The 19,432-nt window shown below is 41.2% G+C and overlaps 1 protein-coding gene across 1 annotated transcript in view; it reads right to left on the reverse strand.

Annotated features, from left to right (window-relative positions):
* Positions 1-19,432, reverse strand: part of SAMD12 (sterile alpha motif domain containing 12) — a 176,316-nt gene that overhangs the window by 147,377 nt on the left and 9,507 nt on the right. The window contains exon 2 of the mRNA XM_041470684.1: positions 10,914-11,089. Within this exon, the coding sequence (XP_041326618.1) occupies positions 10,914-11,089 (176 nt within the window). The remainder of the gene's footprint in view (positions 1-10,913; positions 11,090-19,432) is intronic.

A 19,432-nucleotide genomic window follows, 5' to 3' on the forward strand; every position in this document is an offset into this window, starting at 1 on the left:
CTCTTGGAACCCATGTTGAGCTTCTCCCACTGCACACTGGCAGTCAGACTGCTGGGAAGCCCCAAGCACATTCTGGTTATTCATTCTGAATCAGGCATAGGTGGTGGGGTTTAGCAGCACTGCACCACAGGGATGAGGATCAGCATCTCCCATTTCAGCCAACAGTTTGCAAAGCAAAATTGAATATTACGTTAGTCTTAACTGTTGTAGCTAACCCTGACTCAAGTGAACTCTTTGCTCTCCACAGGGGTATAGATGAGAAAAGACACTCATCATCTAGGGAGGGAAAAGACATTCCTCATCTAGGCTTTAGGCGTGACAAAATCAGCTTGGCAGGTAAAGTGGACACTGAACTGGCAGGCAGGAGATGGCTATGTGTCAATCTGTATGGTCTGACAGGGGTGGCAGACTGAAGAAGGCAGGTGGAATATTTAGAGAATAGGAAAGCATCACAACTTGCACAAACAGAACAAGAGACAGTTCAAAAGCTAAAGCAAAAAACCTGAAATGTCATCTCTTTTCTTTTCTTAAACTGTTGATTTGTTGAATACACATGCCCTAATCTCCAGAAGGAAATTTACTGGTGATGATTCATGCCACTATCACCAATAGTACTTGTCTTTTCCAAGTGCCCAGGAATACACTCACTACAGGTAGCTCGGTGAGCAGCTGCAGTGAGAGCTGCAGATTGAGCTCTGGGTGGCAGGAGCCTGAGGCAAGAGGCTGAGAACTGCACGGACCCTTTGCATAGCAAAGGGCCCAGGGACCTGAGGCACCAGCCAGGTGACTCAGGGACACAGCAGGAGCCAGTGACTCAGCAGAAAGAGCCCAGACTTTCCTCTGCTTCCACCATAAGGATACAGAAGCCCAAGGTTTCCTTTGTTTGGGCTCCTTCCTAAGAGGCAGCAGCTCGAGTTGTTATGTTGTTATTGCACAATGATGAAATTATTTTAAGTATCTGCATGTCTGAGATTCTGCTATGGAAAAGACAGGCTAGGGGCAGGAAGGAAACCTGGTGTGACCATCTCAGTGTGGGGAGCGTGGCTGTGAAGGGGCCTTGGTCCCAGCTCAGGTCGTGCTAGTGTGACTCCCAGAGTGGCTCCTGGATGGTCAGATAGGAAAATTTCCTCACCAAAAGTGCCAAAGGTCTCAGCTGCACATTAGCACCTCCCAAATTCAAAGAAACACGCTATTGTACTGCTTCCTCACTCTGGCTGCCCTCTCACTGCGCACTCGCAATGCTTCTTTCAGTTCAAGAGTCTGTCATACTTGGACATCATTCTCATTTTTGAACTAACCCTGCGAATTCCAAGAGCGGCTAATGACAGTATATAAAAGCACACCATCAACATTACTAGAAGCACAGAAGTACTAGAAGTAGGACACAGGCACTTAAAGCCATCTCCAGGCTAAATCACTATATCAAAGTTCCACTTAATGGCATTACAGCCAAGGAAACCCCATGGTACTTACAAATGAGTTGGTCAAAAAAAACTAAAAAGGAAAAGGGAAGAATTGTCTCTCATTAAACACAACATTCGTCTTATCTTCTGCTTGCCCCACGGATGATACACAGCATCAGAGAAAATGAATGCTTTAACATTTGAGAGCTGCTTCCCTGCTCCCCACAGTACATCAGCAACACAATAATCTGCAATTGACTGCAGAATTTAGATAAAACCAAAACACTTCTGACTGAAGTCCACATTCAGAAACACCTAAAAAGAACTGGCATTTGAAAAGTATGACACAAGAGAATATTGAAAATCCCCCCTGACATCAGAGGTCATTATTGTTGGCATTTGTGCAGTGCCTAGAGGCCCCTCCGAGCAAAACATCAGTTCACTTCAGTCTCCATCCACCAAATACTTCCAGTCAAAACCAGTGGGATGACAAAACACCAGTGCAAGCCTCTACCACTACCCACCATGGAAAATAGCTTGAGAATTTGTCCCATGGAGGAGAATGGGAACAGCAGTAAATGTGCTGCTGCATTCATTACTCTTAGACAGCCTGACCTGAACAATCAATCAAACGTACATACACATGCAGGAGACAAAATTTTGTTAGCAAATTTATTCCACATCTCAGATTTCTACTGAAACAAAAGTTTTAACTGGCCCTAGTTATCAACATTCTTCTATATTTGGGTAAACTGAGCCAGACAGCAAGAGCTTCACTTCTAGATAGGAGCAACAGCCTTCTAAAAGTCCAAGACCAATTAAACTAAGAGGGTAAAAATGAAACACACACACTCCAACAATTTGCTTTTAATCCAAAAGGTAAGACTCTTTTTTTCAGATTACATGGTATTTGCTTGCCAGAATATAATTTTGAACATAACCATATATATGTGAGTAGTCTATCCTAATTGTTCCAAGTATGATTTTTGAGGTAAATCCAGCTTGTGAAATAGCTTCTCCTAACGCAAGGTTTCACCTCCATCAGACATGGATAACCATTGCAATATCAAATGCAGAGGCTGGTTAGCCAGTAAGGGAGAGGAAAGAACCAAGTCTGAGATCCGAACATCTAAACTCAAGTGTCAAAACAATCCCCAAAATGTAGACAGCTTCAGGTGAGCAGTGCTCACTTCAGGCTGAGCCTGATCCCTCTCTTGCTTCTCTGAGCACACTGACTAGATTCCACCAAATGTAAGAGGAGTTTACATGCCTAGTTTACACACAGACATGTAATTTAAGACGTCCTCATCAGCAAACTGAACTCTACCCACGGAAACTCATGGAAAGACAGACCTCACTCTGCCCCAAGGCCACCCTTTTCCAGGCTCTTCTAATGAAATTCCTCCCCTTCTTAATGGTGATAGCCCAAGAAACTCCTTCCACATATTATCAAGACTACTACAGTCCCACACTCCTTTTGTGACTATGACACTTCTCACTCCCAGTTCTCCAAAACTATGTTATTTTTTGAAATGGAAAGGACAAAAATTCCCACTTGTAGAGAAAGCTGGAAGTGATTCTGCCCCTCTACTCTGCTCTGGTGAAGCCCCACCCGCAGTGCTGCATCCAGCTCCAGGATCCCCAGCACAGAAAGACATGGACCAGCTAAAGTGAGTCCAGAGGAGGTCACCAAGACGATCAGCAGGATGGAGCACCTCTCCTGTGAGGAAAGGCTGGGAGAAATGGTGATAGCCCAAGAAACTCCTTCCACGTATTATCAAGACTACTACAGTCCCACACTCCTTTTGTGACTATGACACTTCTCACTCCCAGTTCTCCAAAACTATGTTATTTTTTGAAATGGAAAGGACAAAAATTCCCACTTGTAGAGAAAGCTGGAAGTGATTCTGCCCCTCTACTCTGCTCTGGTGAAGCCCCACCCGCAGTGCTGCATCCAGCTCCAGGATCCCCAGCACAGAAAGACATGGACCAGCTAAAGTGAGTCCAGAGGAGGTCACCAAGACGATCAGCAGGATGGAGCACCTCTCCTGTGAGGAAAGGCTGGGAGAATTGGGATTATTCAGCCTGAAGAAGAGAGAAGGCTCTGGGTGACATAATTGCAGTACCCAAAAGTACCTTCCTTCCAGTACCCAAAAGGAGCCTCCAAGGAAGATGGAGGAGACTTTTTACAAGGACATGTAGTGACAGGAGAAGGGAAAATGGCCTCTGAAGGGAAAACTGAAAGTAGGTTTAGATTAGATATTAGAAAAAATTCATTACTGTAAGGGTGGTGAGGCACTAGCACAGGTTGCCCAGAGAAGCTGTGGATGCCCCATCCCCAGAAGTGTTCAAGGCCAGGCTGGATGGAGCTCAGAGCAATCTGGTCCAGTGAAAGGTGTCCCTTCCCATGCCAGGGTGGCTGGAACAAGATCATCTTTATGGTTGCTTCCAAAACAAACGGTTCTATGATTCTCTAGTGACTACAGCAACTGCCAGCAAACATATGAGTCAGATTAATAAAATATCTTATTATATTATATTTATGAGTTATAACTCAGGTGAAATACACCATTCGCAGACCTGTGGTGTCAGCAGTGGAGCATTTTCCATTTTAAAGGCTAAATTGGTTCCATAGTATATTGTGTAATCCCTCTAATCATAATGCTGTTATTTTCTTGACCAGGGAATTCTATATTTTTTCCATCCCCAACAAGGCAGCTGTGTCATTAAAATACTGCTTTATTTTTGAAGCCCTTAAAGTAGCTTCAAAGTGGAAGCAGAGGGTTTGGATGGCTTTGTGAAACAGCTTCACAACGAGGCAAGCAGCAGAACTGGCACTGTAAGTACAATATGCATCCACATGCTGTATGGAATTGCCTTTTCTAAAAGCCACTCCTTTTTTATCTACATTTCTTTTTCCACAAAGTGAAGTGGTTTTAAATAAGGTGTCTGTATCTACATGTGTCTGTAGTATTAAACATCCCACTTATTTCTAGAGTACTACCACAGCTTTTTACTGCTTATGTTTGCTAATATGTACTGCAATTGCTGCTCCTTTTCACACTAGTGTAATGGGAAAGAACACAAATTTCACATTGATAGTTTTCACAGGACAACAGGAGCCAGATCAGACTACACTTCCCTCCTTATGCTCTCTCAGCTGCCTCTTTGTAACCATCTGCTCAAGGCAGCCCTATACAAGGACTGTCTCTGCAGCAGAAGCCACCTCACTGCTGTGTGTTTGTGCAGCCCCGAGCACACCCCAGGCTCACAGACTGCACAGTTTCCCAGGGGCCAACACCTTGATGACCTCCATATGCAAGCACTTGCGTGCATGCAGCTACACAAAGTGTTTTCATCCTTGATTTTTTTCTGAAAGTAGTAGTCCAACTGTTAAAAAATCCAGCTGTAAAATCCTAACAAATTCCTCTTCCTAATACCACCTGATGGACTGAAGTCATAAAGAGAGCATGGTTGTACAGGTGAACTTCATAAAGGCCTTTTGTTTGGAAGGTCAATCAACAGTGTCTTTGTGAATAAATTTCACCTGTTCTACTTATACCACCTAAGAGCTAAGAATTAGTCTGAGTTCATTATTTTGATTCCCTGTGAGGAGAAAACCAATAGGAAAATAGTACCACTTTGAGACGAGGGGCAAAAGAGAAGGACACAAATGGTCCTTTCCACCTGCCCTTCCCTCACTGTCCTGGGCAGAGCACAACACACTAACTTGTCAAGATCTCCCACTTCCAAATGGATGCTGTCAGTAGAGGAGACAACATTTTTCAGAATCCCGAGGCATGCAGTCGTTGTGAACAGAATGAACAGGAGAAACCAGATCTTTTATGCTGAATGAAGAAACCTTGCTGTAAAAATGTGGGCCTTCATATTAAATTATTTATACAGAGAACGGAAGATACAGCAATGGCAAAAATCATGCTACAGTAAGAATATACTTGGATTTTGAATCAGACATTTGTCCTCTGGTGGAAAGCTGGCTTACAGGATCCCAACAGAGAGAGGTTTCTTGTTTTTATTGGTTGTGAGAGTGTGGATTCTCAACTAAGCAGCTGTATTTTGCAGTACAGGTAGGGTTACTTCAGCACTTCATTCTCTCCTGTGAAATCCCAGAATGATAAACAAAACATCACTCTCAGTGGCTTGAAATGCACAAAGTCACCCAGCACTGCTATTTCACAGCTCAGAATAAGAGGTTTGTTCACTGCATGGTTCTGAAACTTCAGGCTTCAGCCAGAGGTCACAATTGTGAATGACAGAGAGGAAGGGATAGATACACATCAAACATTCCAGCCCCCAATTTACATGGATACTTATAACTATCCAACACATGAAAAGTGCATTCAATATGAAGACAGAAGCAGGCACACTAATTATTGTGTATTACTAATAATCACAGAATGAGACACTAGAAAGGCACATTATCCTGAAGTGTAATTATTTCAGCTATGTGATAGTAACATTTACCAAATGTTTTTAAACCCACTTCAGATATATTCCACACTGAGATTCTGTGCCCATTTTTATTAGTCATAAAGAAGACCCAATGCAGTCAGTGGTGTTTTGTCACTATCACAGTCAGAGTTGGGAGAGGGAAAAAAATTCACACCTAATCTATTGACTTTCATTGTGGTGGTCTGAGGTGGACAGTGGAAATCTGTTAACTACTTCTCCACAAAAGTAAACTAAGAAAAGCAAACTATCTATCAGTAAAGTAACATTTCTCCATCCAGGGTCAGTGCCTCGCACAGAGATCTGCAATTCAAACACCCTGACACACAATTTTAAAGCAAAATCTAGAGGAACTGAACAGCCCAGCTGGGGTTTTGCTGAACCTTCACTTCAACAGCAAAATGTTTCTTAGCTTTAATCAGTCCAGTCTGGGTTCTTTTTCCCAAATCCTGTGGCCACCAGAAGTCTCACAAGAGGAAGATAACACCAGAAGTCTCATAAGAGGAAAGCAACTCAAAATGGTAAAACCTCACTGCACCAGTTCAGTGGGCATTGGTGTTCCTCAACTGCAAAAAAAGGTTAAAAAAAAAGTGGGGGTGGGTGGGATATAGAATGGTTTGGGTTGGAAGGGACCATAATGACCATCTAGTTCCAGCTCCCTGCCATGGGATCAGATTGCTTAGAGCCTCTCACAGACTGGCCTAATAGTGTCTTTCTCATCCAACCCATCTGATAAGCTTGACCAAAAGGGATAAACACTGTGAAGCAGAAGCCACTGATTAAAAACCTGGAGAATTCTTCTAGAAAATTACTTTTCCTAGTCTCTTGTTAGAGAACAGTACCAAGAATTTTTTTATTTAAATAACAGACAAAATTTTAATATTTCTAGGAATTCTGTAACACCTTTATTACTTAAAATCCTTATTCTTCTGTGCTTCAACTTTTCACCACATGCTTGACACTCCTTACCCCTCCCAAACACTTGCTGATCAGAGCAGATCCCTCCCAGGGAAGCCAGAGGAGCTACTTCCACCCCAGTCAATCCTGAACTGAGCCCGGTAAACTGAGATGAATTCTCATCTTCTTGGCACTGAGTTCAGTCAGCCCTTCAGTGTTGTTCAATATAATTTCCAAAAAAAGAGTTTTTTTAAGAAAGCAAAAGCAACCAAAAGAACTAATGAGCTACGCTGCAACAAAACATAGTCTACTGACGTCTATATAGCACTTATCAACAGAACACAAGATAAAAGCTTCTCACTTCTTTTACCAGTTTCTTTTCATAGTTTTCGTGAACATTTTGAAGGACTCTTAATTTCTCTCAAGTCAAATAAAAAAATCTGCAATTGCTAACGCAACATAAAAAGCCTAACAGCAGTAGTTGCCATAAAAAAAGCCTTTATTATTTGCTATTGCTGCTACCACATAATGAGACAAAATGTGTCACCAGGTATGCACACCTTACTGAGGGACGAAAACTCCCTGAATAAATAATCTCCTAATGAGCGACAGCCCAGACTGGGGTCTCACCCTCACCATCACCAAGGCTTTGTGAGTGCATCATGGGGGAGGACTTGATAAAAGTCAATACTGCTGTAAGAGATCACCTTCTGAGTCTCCTTAGAAAAGCTGCCTTCTGTTCAAGCCTATACTCAGAGAAGTACAGGATTCCAAAAGTATAGCAAAACCTTTATTAGCTTATTTTTAACAGAACTCTATTCTGTGACTATGGTATTAAAACCAAACAGACAAGATGTAAGAGCCAGAAGTAACATTTCAATGAAAAAAGATAAGAATTCCAGAAAACTCACATACCAGTGGTTAAATACAGATGGTAAAGAAATCATTTATATTTTTGCATGTATATTAAAAAACCATCCTTGCTTTCTCCAGTGACTTTTAATGCTCTATGAAAGTGTCTATTCAACTGCCTGAGTTGTTTTTATATACCAGGAATGCTGAAAAATCAGTTACTGATCAAGAAAATGTGTATATTGATATAACTAAAAAATTAAGCATTTTTACACTTCATGTATTTTCCTTAATTTGTATTATATCCTGTACATTATCAGAGTCTGACTAGATTATAGACATTAGTTTAGCTATGAACAATCTTGCTGGTTTTGGACTTGCTCATATTTGTAACAAGGTGGTTCCTTAGGGAACCAGCTGAGGGAGACTAAGATCATTGTTCCATTTTCCATTATAATTCTACCTCAATCAGCCTATAAATACTAAACTCCATATTCATCAGGAACTTATAAATGAGTGATCCTTCACTGGAGCTACACTTTCTGTTGTCTGCATCCCAAATAGAGAAACAAAGATTTGTACTCCCATATTTACATTACAGTAGCTCCATAAAAAGGAACTTTAAATCTGGCCATAACCCATAAGTTACTACTGTTCTTTAATCCCATAGCTGAGGACAGAAAAGAAAGGACACAGTTCATTAGAAAGGAGATTTTGTTTGTTTCTTTGGACAGCAAAAACAGATGTTTAAAGTGCTGGAAGTGATTTTGATGACAAATTAGAAAGCTGAAAGCAGGAACAAGAGCCTAGGAGGCATCTTAAATTATATTCAATACATTGGACTGCTTTGTGCAACAGAGATCTCACTACTGTGGAGATGAGGTATGTGTTAATATAATTTGAATACATAGGACTGCACAGAAATCCTTTTAAAGACAACTTTGCAATTTAAATATAAAACAAATGGCTCTGCTCACATTGTTTTATTTACAAAACTTTCCTGAACTCCTGCTCCTCTTTCCACTGTACATATATGATTGCATGGATGAAGTTTCCTAATGACAGCTTAATTCAACTCTTAAAGCTACACAAGCTCAAGTCCAACTCCATACTCACATTTTAGAGGACAAAGCAAACGAATTTTAAAATTTAAGGCAGAGCAAGCCACAAAAGACAGGCCACCTCAGGCTATAACATGAATCCAGATGAAAAATATCATTAAATTAATACACACATAAAAGACAGAGTTACTAACAAGGCAGCAATAAATTTAGAAAAATAGTCCATTCCATTTGCTTGATGCCACTAAGCTTATTCCATCAAGCAAAAATTCAGTTTGTTTGTTTCTAAACCTGAAGCATGCCCAGTTTTCTAAATAAAGCTACTGCAATCAAATGTGGGAAACCAATACTGGATTTCAGTACTTTGAGAGCACCACACTTCCCCTCCTCCCCAGCCATCTCCAGCAAGGACAGCCTGTTTTATATTCATCAGTCCACCAGTCACAGCTCAAACAGTGACAGCAGGCTCCCTCACATTAAATCACTGATGTATTTCACTCTGATTTTTCATTAGGATAAGTCTTTTGCAAGCAAAGACAAGTCTGACGTGACTGTATTCCATGTCAGCTACACACAAGCCCATCTCAATTGGAAGCCCTATTGCACCATTCAGCTTCTTCACTCCCAAGCTTGTTTGGTCTCCAAGTTTAACACACCTCCTGAGCCTTCAGTACAGGGCAGATTTTCATCTGCTGATGTTGAAACACGAGCGGGGTTAGCTTGCCTTTGTGAACAGGTGGGCAAATGCCTTATTAGCTGAGCTTTGTCTCAAAACCCATGCAAAATCTGGTGGTCTTGTTACCAAATGGATATTTCAAAGCAGTAACCATAAACCTGTTCTCCAAGGGTTCATGACAAATCAGCAAGGTGCTTGATAAATGACTACCAAACAGACTGCAGGTAGCAGGGTTTTTTTAATTGTTGCAAGCCTGTAATGGAGGATCCAGTCTGATGCATTAAGTCATAATGAAATTAGTTAAATTGTACTAACTTTAAACTAGATATTTTAGATAAAAAATAGAATGGAGAATTCATACCAAACCTTAATTGTCAAGGCAATTGCTCAAAACGTTTAATACTATTTTATTCTAAAAGTGAAATACATCACAACCATATGTGTATTATTTTTCAGGTTTATTGTACTGTTGGCAGTAGGAAATACTCCTATTTGTTCAGTCATTGAAATAATTTCTGTTGCCTTTTTGAACCTGTTAGAAAAAAGACACTCATTTTATTTGCTCTAATAACTCTCAAAGTGTCAGATTCAATAAAGACTCAATTTTCCACTCTGCAGAAATTACCCCCAAACTCCTGGTTTTAGGCCTTTAAGAATCAAAAATACTGATAAGGCTTTTAAAGAATGTTTCCCAATTATTTTATAACATTCTCTTATCTTTCCTTTGACTCTGAGACCAGCTTCCTTGGTTAGAGCCTGGTGCTAGTAATGCCAAGCTTGTGGCTTCAATCCCTGTACGGGCCATTGACTCAGGAGCTAGATTTGATGATCCTTGTGGGATCCCTTCCAACTCAGAATGTTCTGTGATTCCCGTTAAAAATGTATCTAATATGACAAATTACTGTCCTATACCAAAGTATCTTGAGTACACACGTTCACTTGCACTTGGTAGTCATGTCTGCTGCACTCATACAAGAAGTAGAAGTTTATGAGTAAGAACAGACACATTTGTTTTCAGGAACTCATCCCTAAACTACGTTTGCTCACTGTCATACCAGACATGGAAGAACTGGCCTGGTATTTTACCTAAAATGAGTTAACAGATTATTAAAATCAGTCACCCATGTAAAAATCCACATATTCATATATCCATAGAACTTTTCTCCTCCTTTACCTGCCCCAAGAAAAATTAAATATGCAAACAAACAAACAAACAAACAAAAACCTGAAGAAAAACATTTCTGTGCTCATTCTGCTTGTTACCCAAGTCATTTGGAAAAAGAGTCTCCACAGTGTCTGAAAAAGAGAGATCCCATTACTTTAATTATCTTAATTTAGAGAAAAATAGAATAGTGCAGTATCCAAGATGTGTGTATACTACAACTCCACAAGCAGTACCTTGCTTCTGTAACACCCACTTCCTCAGACTGCTATTTTCACACCTTTATATGTCTTTAACAGGATGATAAATGCTTTTTAAGCTGAAGCCAGGACTTCAAGAAGACTGTATTCTTAAAGACTCACCAAAATAAATAAGAAGGCAATCCTACCCACCTTAGATATTTCCGGCTCCACTTGTCTCTTGGGTGTGTCTTTTGACTCGGGTCCTTTCGGAGTACTGGTGTTCTTAACCGCGAGCGAATCAACTCCTTCGCCTTCAAGCTGCAGGTTAATACCTTCTGTGGGGACAGGGTGATCAATACCATTTGGATTCAGATTACAATGGATAGCTGGGAAAAAATATGAGAAACATTGCTTTAGTAAAGAAGAACCCAATGGTTCAAACATTTAGCACGAACTACTGAGAAGTGCCATGTGGTAACCAGAGCTGTGTCAGACCAAAGCAAATGAACCATGTGTACTTTGATGTGGATTCAAGGTGAGATATTTGAGAAAGAAAATGAGAGGAATAAATTTATTTAGTGCAGGCTACTGTGCGGAACTGTGCTCTGCTGGATTCACTGGAGCATCCAAGACCCTCAACTTAGAGCTTTTATTAAATGTTCATCATCCAACCATACATTTTTTTCCTTTCTAGGCAAATAAGTTGAAGGTTCTCTATTACATTTTCAATTCCTACAATATTCTTGGTCTTAAAGAATGTGGGATAAGTAAGCTGTGCACAAAAAAATCAGCAAGTCAGTCTCTGCACAGAGTAATGACTTATCCAGCTGATTATCTCTCCTTCAGTCCTTTGTACCACTGCAAGTTACCACCTACACCATCCTAACAAGCAAGAGAGATGTACTCCCTGGGAGTATATAATGAGGTAGGGACTAATGACAGCAGAATAAGGAAAGCATCCAGAGGAAAAAAATAAAACAAATGCAAACCATACAACAGAAATGCCATTTAGAACTATGGCAGTAGCTTGTTTTCTGCCCAAATTTTCACCATTTCAGCACTCACACACATTGTAGTGATTTTAAAACCATGTGGATCCTGAGACAACTTCCCTTTTATGTGACTGACTTTTGCATTTATGTTCCTGCATAAATGGGCTACTTTTAGTGCTACTTGTAATTAATGGTCCCACTTCCCATGTGAACAAAAGAACTTTGCTTAGATACTGTGGTGAGATGTTTGACAGATCTGAATAGAAACCTAAACTACAATGTACAGCCAAATAAGAGCTGCCCCTTTTACTCTTGCTTGACTTAGAAGCAAAGGATGGGGAGCTGGGGAAGAAATGAGAACTATCAGTTTCTATCAGCTACAGATTAGCCCTTGAAGGCCTCTCACAGGAAACTGGCTCAAGCTGCCAGTAAAAGCAAAGGGTTATTTGACTTTAGCACCTTTTGAAAATCTATTCTGCTTAAATCCTAGAGTCTTAATTGAAAACTTTGAGACTAAATTACAAGAATTCCTTGGTACAGAATTAAAGCAGAGGCCAAAATCTTGACCATTTTGCCTTGAGATCTTTAAAAACATCCAAATATTCCTAAAAGATAAGTGATCTCTGCAACCACTACAATACCTACATCTGCAAGCCAAGGACAGGAACACCTCCTATGGGAACTTAAAAAGAAATTTTATTATGTTGTTTATATTTACATCAGTGTTCCTCAAGACACTAAAAAAAATTCTCTCTCCTAAATTATAGCCACTTACTATTATCTAGCTCCTCTAGATCATATTAATCTACCCGAAAGAAACAACTACTAACAACAACTCTGCCTATCCTCCAGACCATAGAAAGACAGATGTGATCCACCAACACTGACTATTTTCACAGCACACTGAGAATAAAAACTGTTCTGTTAGTAACATAATTAATTCCCCCCTGTACAAAAAATGTAAATGTATCTTAACCAACCTGTAAAAGTATTCCCAGCACACCCTGCTCTAGCAAGGGCTGATCAGCAGTGAGAAGACATTTGGTATCGAATGCGATCCATAAAAATTCCTCCAACTGTCTCCTGCAAGGATCTTCTCTAACTAATTAGGAAGACTCCTAGAGACACCTTTGAAACCCTAACACACTACAGCAACATTCAGAAGCAGGCAGTTTTTGGCTGTCAGCCCAGTTCCAGTGCTCACCAAAGAGAAATTACAAAGCACAGTGGGACTTAAAACTGCCTGGAAGAACACTGCCAGCAGCAAGTCTCCTGTGAATTGCAACTCCTCCCTTCCCAGTGCTCCAAAACAATAGAGATTAGGGAGAAGGGTGGCATGACATCAACAAGGAGACCCTTCTGGGTTATGGCACTAATTTACCATGCATTAGAGGGAGCAAATGATACTGGTTTCAATAACATGGCAGCATGATGACTAACACACTTGGTGGATGAGGGAAAGGCTGTGGATGTTGTCTACCTGGACTTGATTAAAGCCTTTGATACTGTCTCCCACAGCCTTCTCTCGGAGAAATGGCTTTTCATGGCTTGGATTGGTGTGCTGTTCACCGGACAAAAACCTGTCTGAGTGGCCAGGCCCAGAGAGTGGTAGTGAATGGAGTTATATCAAGCTGGTGACTGGTCTCAAGCAGTGCTCCCTAGGGTCAGTTCTATTTAATATCTATCAGCAGTCTGGATGAGGGGATCAAGGGTACCCTCAGAAAGTTTGCAGATGACACCAAGTTGGTTGGGATCAGCTGGAAGGTAGGAGGGCTCTACAGAGGAATCTGGACAGTCCGGAGTGATGGCCCAAGGCCAGTGGAGTGAGGTTCAACAAGACCAAGTGCTGGGTCCTGCACTTGGGTCACAACAACCCCAGGCAGTCCTACAGGCTGGGCAACAGTGGCTGGAAAGCTGCCCTTGGGAAAGGACCTGGGGGTGCTGGTCAACAGGGACTGAACAAGAGCCAGCGTGTGCCCAGGTGGCCAAGAAGGCCAATGGCATCCTGGCCTGGATCAGATACAGTGTGGCCAGCAGGACCAGGGCAGGGATTGCCCCCTGTACTCAGCACTGGTGAGGCCACACCTCGAGAGCTGTGTCCAGTTCTGGGCCCCTCACTGCAAGAAGGACATTGAGGGGCTGCAGTGTGTCCAGGGAAGGGCAATAGAGCTGGGGAAGGGTCTGGAGCACGAGTCTGATGAGGAGCAGCTGAGGGAGCTGGGGATGTTTAGCCTGGAGAAAAGGAGGCTCAGGCGAGACCTTGTCACTCTCTACAGCTCCCTGAGAGGAGGCTGTAGCCAGGTGGGGGTCAGTCTCTTTCCCCAGGTAACAAGTGATAGGATCAGAGTCCTCAAGTTGTCCTAGGGGAAGTTTAGATTGGATATTAGGAAAAATTCTTCATGGAAGAATGGTTGTCAGGCATTGGAACAGGCTGCCCAGGGAAGTGGGGCAGTCAACATCATTTAAAGTATTTAAAAAAACATGTAGACATGGCACTTGAGGACATGGTTTAGCAGTGGACTTGTCAGTACTGGGTTAAGGGTAGGACTTGATTTTAAAGCTCTTTTCCAACTTCAGGTTTTATAAATCTATAAGCACCTGGATGGCTTAAAAATTAAGTAAGTCACTTGGCAAGATGTGCTTGACTCTTAGCCCATCATGCATTCAAGAGTAACAAATGCTAGTGCTTTTTCAGCAATGCCTTTTACTGGGCTCATTCAGGACACAAAAGAGAAAAAATGGAAGGGGCTGCTAGCAATTACAGAGATGTCCACTGCCTTTTAATTGAAAACAGGTGAGTGGTAAAAGAAACAGAGGCTGTCCTAGGGGACTTCTCCAGAGTTGCTAATATTGAAAGGGGAAGGGGGGGAAGTGGGAAAAGAGAACTTTTTTTTTATTTTCTAGGGGTATTAATCTCCTAGGAGGAATAAGTATCTTAGTCAGTTGGCAAAGCTTCTCTTTCTTTGTCATGACACATCTTTAGGTAGCCAGCTCTATTATTTTCTTCTAGTGCTACCTCGAACCCTCAGCTACACAGAGAATAGGAGTGAGGAATATTTCCTTGCATGGGCGTGTTATTTCCTGTTACCACACAGAATACATAGATCCATCTTTGATGCAGACAGAGGTGGAGTTCTTGCCTCCTTTTAAATGTCAACACAAACGAAAATGGTTCCCTTTCAAGATTTGTTAAAGGCAGAGAAAGAGGGCAATGTTTGGTCAATAATTTATTCTCTTCTTAAATCTACATCTTATATAATTTTAGCTAGATAAGGTCAGCTCAAAACCCAGGACCAACTATCAAACCTAATGGGGCTTGGTGGGCTGACAGCACCAGGGTTAACATCCCATAGAACTGAGTCTAAACAGCTCTTAGAAAATAATCACAAATTGCTAACTTCACCACAGCCCATGCACTCTCTCTTAGCTGACACATCTTAAACTTCTTTTAGGACTTAATGGCATTCATCTGGAAAAAAATCTTTCTCCAGACAAAGTAGTTTCTGGCTAAAATATTGTTCAGACCATTACTCCTCTTTATCCTGGTACTGGCTAACACTATCTCATCCTGCCCTCCACATTCAGACCATTTTCCCACACTGCTCCTTTGACAGTACCCCTGCTGCCTCACCACCTCTTAATTCCACCAAACTGCATCCACCTGATCAGTCCCAAATTTTAACAGAACATCAAGACAACAAACACAGTCCAAATCAGCTCACAGTATCAGCCTAATACCACTATCAGCAGTATCATTATATTTTGAAACATAACTACTTCCAACATTCTTCCATACAATCTCATATCATCCATATCTCAGTAATACAACCCTTCATCCAGATTCAGTTCACTTATATTCTCCTTTCCCTGCTGAAAACCCCACCTCAGTTGATTAATCTCTCTTCATGCTCCCCCAACAATTTTTGTTCAACTTGTATTGAAAGCTTTCTGTGGTGGAAACTTGTTTCCTTTTGAGGAAGGAGGGTGGATGTTCTGTAGAGCTCTGACTGCACAGCAACAAAAACATAATAATGAATGGTGCTGGCAGACACAATAACACAGATCCAAAGATTACATTTATGAAACAAACTGTTATTTAAAACAAAGGCACTTAAGTGCTCTTGTACTCCTAACCTAATGGTAAAGCTGAATCTAATATCCACTTTTCCAGCATCTAAAAAGACTGCTGAGATCTGCCAAGTTATGAGAGTGAAAAGCTCTGTGAGAAAAATAGTTAGCAGAGCATACAAAATGGAAAAATTACCCCACATCTGTCCTAAAAAACTAGGATGCAACACTGAGTACTTTTTATATATGGTGGAACACAAACTCAAGTCTTTTCCATGTATACAGAGCAAGATAATTTGTTGCCCTGCAGAAGCTGGCCCATACACGTGAGCCAGTTCCATGCCCACACAGATCTCTCCAGGGTGCACATCCAGTTTCAGAAAAGAGCTCACAGGGCAACAAGAATGCTCTGCCCCCCCCTCCCCTCCCAGCTACCTTCCTCCCATGCACGCCTGCCTCCCAGATGGCAAGCAGCCAAGAGACAGCTTGTCTGAGCATGCTTGATGGTACACAGAAGTCACCAAGAGCCATCGTAAGTTACTGGCATCTGGGGCAAGCCTTGTCTTTTCCTAGAGGGTACTCTCTGAATTCTGTCTGGAAAAAAGCCTGAAGGCACTCTTCAAAACACAGCCTTGATATATCCAAAGTTTAGCATCGGCAGATGGAAAGTCTTTGTCTCTCCATCTGTAGGCTCAAGGCTTAGCAGATAAATCTATGATCAATCGCTACCTCTGTGCACTCACTGCCTACCGTGTCAAACCTTTCATAACAACGTGTTTCAGTGGGAATATTGCTGGCTGCTTAAAACTTTAAGCAGATCAATTAAGGCTACATTAAAGCGTATTTGGCAAGTACTTGAGTTACATGCAATAACAATTGTTCTATTCTAAAAAGTGATTGAGTAAAAATAGCATCTTCTTACTCATGTGCCCTGTTCTGTGTGCATCATAGTCATATGCTAGCTTTTGCTATTCAGAGACAAAAAGCAGGCACAGGAGATACCCACCCAAGCTCTAACAATCCTTACAAAACTTTCATGTGTCAAATACTGGCAACCTTGCAAGCTCCATTTTATGTATTCATTCCACAGACTAGCTGCACAATGCTAAGAGGTAAGTCCATACAATCCACCTAATACTCCCACCATACACACTGTTGAAAAGGACAGACAAAAGTTCATCCATATAGCTTGAACATTAACAAACTCAGGTTGGACACAGCAGGAACCTTATAAAAAGGGTCCAAATATCTTTTCAGTCATTTCGGTAGTCACAAAGGTTTATCAAGTATTTATAGGGAAAAACACCTTTGAACAGCCGCTCTCACTGGACTTGTTCCTTCCATTGCTGCCCATTTCTTTGTCAAAAGCAAATTAAACCCCCAATCACATCCAATTTTGCAGTCAGCATTTTCAATGAGAGTTCTATACATTTCCAGAGGCTACATTTCAATCCAGAGTAGTAAGACTGAATCCCTGAGGCTTTTTGCTTGCCTTTACTCACAACCTGCTTTACCTGGGTTGATCAGGTAGAGAGGAGACATTCACACTGAAAACACTGAAGTCTTGTTCAGACTGAGATGCCTCCTCACACCGACCAAATGAGCAAGACAGATCTGCACTGCAAAGCCCTTCTTGTATTTCAAGAAGCTTATACTTCATTAGCAGCTCTGCATATCCCTAGCAAACATGGGATTATTTAAAAAATATCTGACTTGAGCAGTTACTAACACTTCTACAATAGTAAAAAACAAGACTAAAAACAGCAAATAAAGATGGCTTTAATTTGTACTATAAAATTTAGGACTATTTTGACTAATTTGTCTGACAGAAATTTTTTCCATAGTAATGAGTTTCTGTAACGCCTATGGATGGTCCATCTGCCTCATCAATCAGCTTCTAGTTTTGAGAAACTGTCTGGCTTTTGCCTACCGAAAGTCCTTCTCCATACAGTCCTCTCTTCACCTAATGTAAATTTGCACAGTTCCCCCAACACATCACTTGGAACCAGCTGAAAATGCAGTCAAATTTTCACATTACTACAATCTGCTGCTTATGTTGCAACCTAGTAAATACTGCTGGCAACCTGCTTAGCAAGTAAATTCAAGATTTTGCCAGCTCTGTTCCTCAAACCTGTCTGTCTAATGGCCACCAAATCAGCACCACTCACATAGAGCAAAGAAGCCCAGCAAATCTGTCAGGACCTTTTCTATTTCAGTACAAGTCACATCAATTTATCACAAACCTCCTGTAAGGCTGAAATCCCAAAGTACTTAACTGTAAGTAATATTAGTGTCCAGCTAGCTGCTTCTGTTGGTCAGCATCAAAAATCAGCACCAAGCAATTCCAAACATGCTGTGCCAAAAGTCAGACCAGTATTGAGCTGTGGAGTGTGCTGTAAACTGCTGCTACTGATGAGCTGCACCCAGAGCTTTGTGCACAAAGCTCAGACAGACACAGGCAGCAGGGCCTGGCAGACAGACACACACCTGTACCTGCAGGTCCCTCCAGTGAGTTGCTTGTCTTTCTAGCCTCCTGTTATAAATGACCACTAATCATTAATAAGTTAAACAAAAACCCGGCTCCTTACAAGATACAAATTTTACAATCAAGTCCTTGTTAAAGCAGTGGGACGTGCCCAACAGCTGGGCAGGATAAGTGACAGCCCAGCAGCAAGGAAGTGGACATTGAGCCAGGTCAAGAGGGCAGGAAGGGCAGAGCAAAGGGGACACAGGTGTGGAAAGTGGATAGAGGCAGAAGGGGATAAAGTGTTCAGAGGAGAAGCATCCATTTTAATTTGTAACTGTGACTTGTCAGGCTTTTGCCTTATTACCTCCTTAGAATTATTATTAGCAAGAAAACTTAAGGTAATGGCATCCCCGAGACAACTATCCCTGAACATCTCTAGCTAGACAATGGGGTAGTCATCCCATGGCATCAAGCCAATTACTACTATAACCCATTCACTCTCTCCAGAAACAATTAAAAAATTCCCAAAACTAAAGCCAAAGAAGAACACAGAAAAAGCATGTTTTCTGAGACAGGCTACTACACTTCACATACATCTCTCTAACAAACTTTAGCTGTAAGACGGCATAAAGTCTTGTACAGCAACAGAAATATATCAAGAAATCCAACTGAGTAACTCAGCAATTTCATGTCTGGAACCAAACTAAACTCATAATTTGGTTGAAGACCAAAAAAATCTTGAGTGTAGAGAGAAGAGACCCCTTAGTTCTTTACAGAACAGAAAGACTAAGCCCAGAATAAGAAATTCTCATCTTCTATGGGTTGAGTGTGCCTTCTGAGATCCTCATCCCACTAGGATATGTATGTAATTAAGTTTTTTTTTCAGCTAAAAAACTTCCTTTTTCCTTTTTTTTACAGTTTTCCTACTGGAAACTATTTATTTTATGTATGGCAATATTCACTTACCATCTCTTATCTTACAGACTTTAGCAAATGCTGTAAACAGTTTCTTTTACACCTGCTCTTCAGGAGACAGACTGCATGTCATCACTATGCTAGACAGACCTTGGTGTTTCAGTAATGCAAAGTTCAGCCTTTATAAGAGCAACAAGATTTCATTATAAAAGGCAGACACGGTGGTTGGAAAGCAAAATTATTTCTGAAGCATTTTCTCATTCTCTTTTAATAAAAGTACACTTGGT

Source organism: Pyrgilauda ruficollis, unplaced genomic scaffold (assembly GCF_017590135.1).
Source record: "Pyrgilauda ruficollis isolate IOZ18807 unplaced genomic scaffold, ASM1759013v1 scaffold25, whole genome shotgun sequence".
In the NCBI taxonomy this organism is placed as follows: domain Eukaryota; kingdom Metazoa; phylum Chordata; class Aves; order Passeriformes; family Passeridae; genus Pyrgilauda; species Pyrgilauda ruficollis.